Source organism: Osmerus eperlanus, chromosome 1 (genome assembly GCF_963692335.1).
Source record: "Osmerus eperlanus chromosome 1, fOsmEpe2.1, whole genome shotgun sequence".
NCBI classification, from domain to species: Eukaryota; Metazoa; Chordata; class Actinopteri; order Osmeriformes; family Osmeridae; genus Osmerus; species Osmerus eperlanus.
In genome coordinates, this window is record NC_085018.1 from 15,524,562 (window position 1) to 15,534,323 (window position 9,762).

Below are 9,762 nucleotides of genomic sequence, written 5' to 3' on the forward strand. Positions count from 1 at the left end.
CTATGAGCCAGACAGTTTTAGTCAGTGTAAGGGTGTGGCATGTTGCTGGAGGTGTCAGGCGGATCAGATCAGAGACAGGGTAACAGAGAGAAACAGGGTAGACAGAAATGCTCTAGAAACTAACCAGTGAGCTATTGGGAAAAATCTAAGACTAAAGTAGATCACTACCTCATTCTCAGCCAGCTGGGCCAGTTTAATGGTCTGGCACCAGTGACAGAAGTGATCTCCTCTTGTTGTGCAGTAACACGCTGTCAAGTACAATCAGGTCAGTAGTGATAACAGGAGGTCAAGATGAACCGAGGCTGTCCTGGTATGTTTCCCCTTTTAGCAGACAATAATGTGAACACAGCATATATGAGGTTTAAACATTTACCAGGGGAGTGAGAGAACTACAAGGGTGGATCAGAGTCAATATGACATCGTACTTTAGAGCACAGAAAAAATAACAACCATTAGCAACAGCATGGATAAACCGTGCTATAAGCTGCTTTTTTTATCACATTTTCCCCTCTAATCTCCTGTTGTTGTTCCAATTCCCGGGTGTCAAAGCAGAAATACATACAGTACAGTAGGTCAATAACATTTGAGGCATGTTACTACTGTACTACGAGGGCCACAGGAATCCCAGAGTGCAGGGCCTTTAACCCTGGAGGGGAGGGTCTTACCAACCACTCAAAATAGACAAAGGCAGTATATAAGTATATAAATAGGGCCTTGCTGCTAGTTCTTACAGCAAGGCTGCAGATGAGAGGTGTGAACGCAAGAGGGGCAAGGGTAGCCTTCCTATGGCGTTGGTCTTAAATCCTAGAAGTGGGGTAATCCTTGTGATGTCATGGCAATTAAGGAGGGCTTTCCTCAGCATTCCCATGATGCTCCATGCTGCCATGCATTCCACTGGAGAGCAACCGTATCACTTGTCTTTAAGCCTGGTAGGGACAACATGGATGGCAGACAGTCTGTAAAATAGCTTTAAGTATTGATACTACTGTCCTCTCATGCACTGTAACGTCAACCATAGACAGCCTTGGTTCTGGTCAGGAATTAAATCACCATTCTAAAGAGTTTTGACCCTGTCCCTTTGTTTAGTCTCAGCTCATGTTGATTTTCATCAGACCTAGGTAAATAACTCATGTTTACAGACCTCAGTACAAGTAGCACTGGCTTCAATTTACCACTCACACTTTCTTAGTGAACAACAATGTATGTGTTGCTTTTTAAAGATGCTTTGTGCATTGTTCTGTTGTTTCACTTGAAAAAAAGAGATGAGAAAGGAGAACAAGGAAACATAAAAATCTACTATAATGCAATAGAATATTCCTGAGAGAATATAGGCCAACATCAACAAGGCTACAGTTAGTTATGATTCATGACAATACGATATAAAAACAAACTGGCAAACACCCCCTGGAGCATTGCCTAATAGTGCATTAGTTCCTTCAAACGATTTGTCATTCTCCATCGATGAGTACTTCCACGTTGCAATGCAGAAAGGGTGATATGAAAAACGACAGATAAAGATGTTCTCTCTAAATGGTTTACAAAGGGCTCTGCATCTAAACAGTTACTTAGTGGTGTCACGTGGGAGCCTGTATTTTCTCCCACATTCCCTCTGCATGGTAATTCATTACTTCCAAGTCAGGGGTGGAGAGAGGTTCTCAAGTGTTGGCGCAGTTTCAGGTCTGAAACTGGAAGGTGTTTCAACATGTATTAATATTGTATATAATGTGACAAATTAGTGTTTTAAATGGTAGGTTTTCTCCAGAATATGACAGCTAGTTCCATTGTTTTCTGATACTGTGGAGATTTTAACCTACTGTATGCAGGGAAGTAGGGAGTCAATATATGCCTCTTACGGGTTGTTGACAACAGCGTCTTTTCAGAACCAACCACAAAGATGATTGATTATCTATGCCCCTTTCTATGGCCAGTCAGGTCAGTTTAGGGTCACCAGGTATTGATTACACGGACACCTATTAGTTCCTCTATCTAAAGCGACTTAGATATCTGAGTGAATCCTTCCAATGAGTTCAAAGACGAAGGTGATAAGCCTGACCAAAGTCTGACTCTCAGGTCTTACCTCATACTTCTAATAAACACAAAGTTCTTTCCTTCATCTTTGCAATGCGATACATATCTAGCTTAATTTGAATCGCCTTTAAACATGCCTTTTCATAAAGTATGTTACTACTCTATGAAAGGGCATGTACTCTATGACGAGTATACTAAATGTTTACTTGTCTCTGCATTATGCACATTAAGGCGCTTATTACAAGCAAAAGACAATGTCTTCTTTATTATTCACTCTGTAAATGCAAAACCCTCCTTCAGAGTTAATAGAGGGTATCAAAGTGATAGCCTAAAAGCGACATTCTGCATTTCAAAGTTGAATACAGAAGCAGGATAGTTGCTTATTATTGTAACTTCAATTGCCTTTACTGGCACCTCCAAGTTGGTTCAGATAATATAGACCATGTTATGTTGCTGGTCAAATATATCCCTGTGGTGCAAATTAAGAATTGAAACATTATGTTCAAGTAGTGCAGCTGGTTGGCCAATGTTCACAAGGCCTAACAAAAAACAATTAAGACGAAGAATCATAATATTGAAGGGGGAAAAGGTTGACTCTAGAGCTTTAGAAAAAGCAGAGTCAGTAGACTGTGAAATTCATGAAAACAAACAGGTAAGCAAGAGAGCCAGCTTTTCACCCCGGCTGTCAGCTAAACACTACTGCACAGTATGCTAGTCTAAACACTTTTTTTCAAACCAATTCAACCACAATTTGTGCTACGCAACTCTAGAATGGAAATTGTCTCCCTGAAAAGCCAGTAATTCAAAAAAGAATACCCTCAGTATTTTGACAGTGTAAAATGAAATATAGGTCAAGGTCTTATTGTGAAGAACTGAGTAAATGATGGAAATAGGTATGAAAGAAATGCTGAGCTCTGGATGTGTGCTCAGTGATGTGTTAAATCCAACTTGATTAAAGAGGGGGAAAACCTTTAACAGTGAACTGTGCCAGTCCACTTAATTAAGTCAACGTGGTCTGTGGAGCGCTGGGAAATAGGAAGCAAAGCAAACAGGGGAATTGCTCAGTCCCTTTGCTTTTCTCCGTCTGTTAATCGCAGGCTTGATCTCAGCGCGGGGCAGACCTTGGGGACAACGCTGTGCTTCACTGATCCTAGCAATTTGTTCTTGGTAATACTCTTTCTCCCTTCAACAAACACAATGCCCCACTCTATCTCATTTACATGACCAGTGAAGTGCACAAACAAAAGCCAATACAGTAGATCTGTCCATCCGCAACAGGATCCAAATTTGACAATAACCATGACTGTTTTACTACAGCCATCACTGCAGGTGATTGCATTTTTTTAATGCATCGATTTGATTTGTGAACTTATATTCTCAACCCTTTTAATTTCCAGCATGTTCAAACAGACTCTCAAAAAATACACTGGAGTCTTTGTTAACTTCCATTTGTGTTTATTTCCTCCGGCTTTGTTTATGTTTTTAATTATTCTTATAATGTACCCGAGTGGAAGCAGCTGCTTGGAGTTAGCATGCCCCAATCAGGAGGAGGCAAATTAGAATCACATGATTTGTTGGTGGTCTGTTGAACGGGTGTGCGGTGTAATATGAGAGCCTGACGATGTTGTAAATTCTTCCTCTCTGAAACCAACTAGCACTTATCAAAGCCACATTCATCCCAATTATCTAATCATCAGTCAGACCAAGGCTGCACACAAACACAAACGGAGAGGAACAGTTGAGGTGGACATCCGGAAGGAAACTTATCATACTGCATGGACCTTCATTCTCAAACCATAATGCAAACACGTGGGAGCAGAAGAGATCAAGTGAAATTATCAATCAAACGGTGCACACATACACACACACACACACAAATCAATCCTGTTATACACCTTTATCTCAAGCCATGTTGAAGGACTCTTACAGTACCTTTGAAGGAGATGAAGACCCGGGGTGCAGCATGGGGGTCGTTGGTGATGCCCAGGGCTCTGACAGACAGCACCAGGAGGGTGTGGAGCGTCCACAGACTGGCCAGCAGCATGGTGAACCAGTCTCCAGTCACTCACACAGGATCACAGAACTCTAGAGATAGACACAATAGATTGGCAGTGAGGAACAATGTGCTAATTCTACTACACACTTAACCTCAAAATCCAGAAATTACTGTCGGATTGACGTTCTCATAGGAGCGTTTTCATGTGTTCTGTAACTTTATGAAACATAATACTGATGTTTAGGGATTATACAAAGTTTTGAAAGCAGCACATAAGGACTGTAAAGTGGCTTTCATCCAACTTTTTGCTTTGTAAATCATTCCATTATGCAAAAGTCATTTTTGACCATTATGAGTGACAAATGGGATGATCCCGTTTGCTCCCTCTAAAGTTATTTAGTGCAGCAGGGCTTTGTTTTCCAGACAAGCCTAATACATTCCTTCTTCATGACCTCCAACTAAAGAGTGTTGGTATATAATTATATAATTATGTAAGCTCAGGTAAAACCTTTTTTTTCACACCATCCAATCAGTCACCATCCAATCAAACACAGATAAATACAGTCCTCTGTTGGTTAATTGCACAGTAAAATATGCCTTTTGATCAAATTAAGACAGGTGAACACAAAATGAAACCCAAATGTGGGTGGTGAACACATTTGGCACTTTTAAATATGATTGAATTATTCTTCATAGTACAGAAGTCAGACAGGTTCGGCAACTACACCAACATTTAACTGTATTTATAGATACTTGTTGAGCCTTGACTCGTCATATACATGTTTTACATCCACCTAGTTCTTGGCTTGTCCTCAATGCTTTTCCAGAGAGTTATGGAGTTATGTGCTAATAACTCACTTCAAATTTGATTGGTCTCATGAAGGGACAAGACTGCCACCCACAGTGGTAACAGTGAGAGGTGTCTATGTATTCCTACAGTCCAGGATGCAAACGCTTTCTCAAACAATTCTTGTTTTGAAGATGGAACCCATATTTCTCTCAGCCCAGACTGGACACTGACGGTATAATCTTTCCTTGACAGGTAAGGTAAGGGGGCTCCTGGAAAACCAAAATCAGAGTAGTCAATGTGGATCTCAAGCTAAGTGGTTGGTTAGGGGGGTTGATGAGTAAAACCAGCTGTTCAAACTTGGCCTATTTGTTAGCAACGTGTTCTCATGTCCCATTGTTTATTCTGAGTCTGGGCCTATTCCTAATAATAAAACACAAATCTAATTTACCAAATGTATACAACTTAATGAACACATGGAAGCATGTTTAAAACAAAAAAAGGATAAGCGAAAAAGCATTGACCAAGTTCGCTTGATATCAGTCCCCGATAATCTTATCTGTCAAGATTACTTGTTGCGATGAACAATTAAAACACGACGATACCAAGACTCATGCTCCTGCTTGGATCAGCTTGCTGCTCCTGCTTGAATCAGCTTGGTCCCTGCTAGTACATTCAGCGAGCTCTACGGGGTCGTACTCCATAGCAAATGCAACCGTGCGCCACCGCCTTTCATATTTGAGGAGAGATACGTTTATTTTGGACAGATAGCTATAGAAATGCAATACATTTTCATGAAACGCGCGCCAGTATGCAGTTGAAATAAAAAACTTTCAGTAACAATTTTGTCACAATTTCGCCAGTTTACTATAAATCTACAGTTGCTTTAACTACATTGTGAGATTAACAGGCGGACTGAACTATGACAGACAATGAAGCACTAGTGACAACATATAAAACAATAATGAAGCATAGAGAAAACACTCCAATGTAGGCTATGAAAGCAATGCAGTATTTTATCATACAATGGAAAAAAGACAAATGTTATTAAAATATTTGTCACCAATCAAGGCCCCCAATCAAGTTTAGTTGATGAACAAAATAAGTAAAGCTAAGAGCGAGAGAGAGAGAGAGAGAACAAATGCATACAGTAAAATAATCAACATTCCCAAATAATTTCTAACGCATTTAATTACCTGATTGTTACAACTCTCCAAAAATAACTTTGAGTCCAGCTTTATATGTCATCGAATAAGTCAACAAATTCCGAGAAATTGTTCGCCTCCGTCTCCAGTTGAAAGTGTTTAAGTTCCCTGTGCGAACGGTCCTTGGAACACCTGAGGACCGTACGCTGACCGTGTTCATGAAATTCAGCCTAAAGGAAATTCTTTCCGCTTGGATAAAAAGGATAGGTGAATGTAACTCAGTAGGCTAGGTCCTTAAAAAATGTACAACGTGTATTCCTCGTTCTCAAAAAAACTGGTCCAATCCAGTACCCAAAGTCAGCGGTGAAAGTTAAGCGTTCCTGACTGTTCGGAGAAAGGCGCAAGCAGGTGGATGCCATGGCCCTATTTGCCTTAAACACACCCACGGGGCGGGATGTACCTTTTTATCCCGCCTCTACTGTGTTGTGTACATTACTGTAGAAGTCACTGACATGTTTAAATCTATTTGCAGCGATGACAGAGGTGCAATATTAAAGTCAACTTTTCAAGTCAAGATTTACAGACATTTTATTATAGATGTATAAATATCAGACGTAGGCTACTCATACAATACCCATAGGCTAAATGTTGAATAAGAATGAACACACTTCAAATGAGTCTTAATTAATTATTCACCTTCTCTCTTTAAGAAGGCGTCCTCATCAGTAACCTGTCAATGTATAGTAATGACAACAATCTCAGACATTAGCTCTGGAAGGAAAATGCTTCACAAGATTTGATAAGGTTGTCCAAACATACTACAAACTACACATTCTACTTGCTTAAAGTTGAATTTGGAGACAGGACACATTCAGTAGGCCTATGTCACACAACAATGTACTCCCTCCAGCTGAATTGTTCATTATGTTCATTTTTATTGTGAATATAAAAATATAGAACAATGTGTGACCCTATTAGGTCACACATTGGATTCAAGGAAAACGATCAAGTTTTATCTTTGTATTTTACTTAATTCTCAGATTCACACGTGTCACAATGATGAACATGTTTTTTTAAGTTCCAAAAATGGCCATTAAAATGACTAATTTACCTCTTCATTCAAACAGACTGACTGCAGTTAAATCAGAAAATGTAACCTACATTTTAATTCCTTCCATTCATTCCTTTCAATCCTTCATTATCTGCTTCTCGTTCAAGCCTTCTCCAAATTGCATTTAAGTTTTGAAGAAGTGGAAAGTTAAGAAAATAGATTTGCAAAATCAGTTGGGTCAAAAGGAACTGTCACTCTCCAATTTTTCTCCAATACAAAGCACTGACATTCAATCTGGACTCTTCAATCTCCATTCTAACACCCTATAAAAGTTCTTTATCAAAGAGACTTGGCAGAGGTCAAATGGAAGAGATCACTCTGACGAATCCAAGTCGACTTGTTCCTCTTCAGGAAGGGTCTGACTTTGTCCATTCAGAGTGGGTCTAGCAGTCTTCTAAAGCCTCCACATTCCTCCATCTGTCCTGCTGAAAGTAACAGAAAGCTATAGGTATTATCATTACTTTAACATTAAACATGTGTGAGTGGGCTGTTTTTGCTCGATTGAAATCCATGAAGACACACATGTATGGTCCTGCCAAGTTTACTTTAGTTTTGTAATATTTGGTATGAGAAAACTCCATGATTTCATGATGTTGTTGACATCCATCTAATTGGTGTATGAGGCCTTTTTTCAGGCTTCATACATTCCAGTTCTGCAGACCATGACCCTGTATTCCAAACACGGTTTTCACTTTTCAGTACCTGCTAAGAAGCTCCGCCTGTGGCCTTGACTAGAGGCCAAGTAGTGAGCATTACCCTGCATTATTCCCTCACAGTTTTTGGGGTCAGGTACATTGTGTCCCCAATCCCAGGGGACCATGCTGTTGTGTTTTTGCCAGTCCCTGTGGGTGTGTCGCAGTTCTGGGTCTTTGCTGAATGGTGCAGGACTCTGGACCCACCTCGAGTCGGTGCTGGTGAGCTGACAGGTGAGGTTGACTTCAAACAATGAACTTGATTTTGACTGGATATTTCCATTTACTTCATACAGGATAGTTTCAAAATAAGCGACCAATGTGTAAAATTTGTTCTCAAACTTTTAACATTTAACTGCTGTTTAAATGCACAATGGATTCATTTAATTTCAAGCTACACTTACAGTTGACATATACTCACACCACACTTTGCTGTTATACTATAAGAAACATTTGCTTGATATAGTCTACAATGTTTAACATCAGTAGAAACTTTTATATTTCCAAAATCTTAACTTCGCTGATATGTCTGATGATTTTTAATAGGATAGTTTCTATAGTAAATGGAGGATAGTCTGACAAAAAGCTTTTTTTTTCATTGATATGGAAAAGCACTCATAGAAACACAAATGTTAGATGACCATCAGCTTTCACCTGTGGTTGGGGAGAAGGATACATTGTTTTCTCTGTTGGGCAGTGTTTTAGTGTTTTAAGCCTTGCCACACTCTATAGACTCCTATGTTTCTTTTACTGCCCATTTACTGCTCCCTCTTCACTCTCTCCCAGATGAACCACAGCCGACCGCTTCAAGACTCTGAGGCCATTTTAAGGAAATGGCTTTGATTTCCTTCCACCTTTCACACATCACATAATGAAAAAGGAAGGAATACTGTATGTTGCTCTTGACGAAGCTGCATAAACAAACCAATGTGCCTGTGAGACTGCTGGGGCACTGGCAAACGTGTGTGTGTGTGTGTGTGTGTGTGTGTGTAGGAAGAGGTGAGTTCACTATACCTACCTCTGCCCCCTACATCAGTGTTGAAATATGTCTAAGGTAAATATACTTGGATAGAACCACTAACTGTATTCTTAAATTTACGTCTGTTTGTCTAGGCATTAACGATCTTTGACGTTGGAAAGGTAATTTTATTTTATTTGTGAAAAGAAGAAAAGTATGATTTTGGTGGTTGGTCAATTGTGATTCATGTGTGGTTTCTGTCCAGGGGGAATTCTAGGAAGTTTTCAGAAAGGATGGATTATGTCCTGCCAGTACTCTAGAGGTAAGGAAAAGAATAACTCTGCAACCATACATTTTCTGTTACATGTGGTGCCCATAAGCAACTTTTAGAGAACTTTTAAGTTATGAGGGCATTAAGAGATAAGGGTACATTTAAAAACAGGTTCGCTGCTGCCCTCCACTGTGCCCTTGCCATGCCAATTACATCTCAATGCCTGCTGCAGCCCAGTGAAAATTCACCTATTTGAATGCCAGGGTTATTTTCTATCCCCCAGAAACGGCACCGTTCAACTTGGAGAGAAACGTAAACGTCCATTTCCCCATTTCAGTTCAGACAACATGATGTTAAACAGTTTACTAACTGATAAATAATATCAAAGCAATGAAATCAAGTATGACATAAGAAAACTATCAAATGCAAACCACAATTAAAAAATAGTCAATAACACATGGACAGTCAGAATCAATAATGTCCCACTTTTTACAAATACATTTAGCAAAATGCCGTACTGCCTCTGTCCCCATTCCCCTGTCTGTCTAGCAAAGCCTGTCATCACTGTGGCTGACAAGCCATCGGAGCAGGTGGTAGTGTGAGTCTGCGTGAGGCGGTGAGGTCACGCACAAATAAGTCGTCTTTGAATGGCAGGACACGTTGGGTTTCCACCACCATCAGCTTATAGAGTACAGTTTATTCTTTGTGTATTCCCCAACCCAATCTTATTTTCCTAACACTGTCCACACTCATTCACTCACCCCTATTCACACC

At 39.9% G+C, this 9,762-nt stretch overlaps 1 protein-coding gene across 4 annotated transcripts in view; it reads right to left on the reverse strand.

Annotated features, from left to right (window-relative positions):
- sema3fb (sema domain, immunoglobulin domain (Ig), short basic domain, secreted, (semaphorin) 3Fb) overlaps positions 1-6,360 on the reverse strand; it is a 49,128-nt gene extending 42,768 nt beyond the window's left edge. For 2 of the 4 annotated variants that reach the window (XM_062463185.1, XM_062463177.1), the window contains exons 1-2: positions 6,008-6,360; positions 3,961-4,113 (exon numbers count right to left, since the gene is read on the reverse strand). In XM_062463185.1, coding sequence (XP_062319169.1) covers positions 3,961-4,072 — 112 coding nt within the window. In that variant the 5' untranslated portion in view covers positions 4,073-4,113; positions 6,008-6,360. The remainder of the gene's footprint in view (positions 1-3,960; positions 4,114-6,007) is intronic. The other 2 variants (XM_062463198.1, XM_062463190.1) reach the window with 1 other exon arrangement.
- Positions 6,361-9,762: the final 3,402 nt, after the last annotated feature.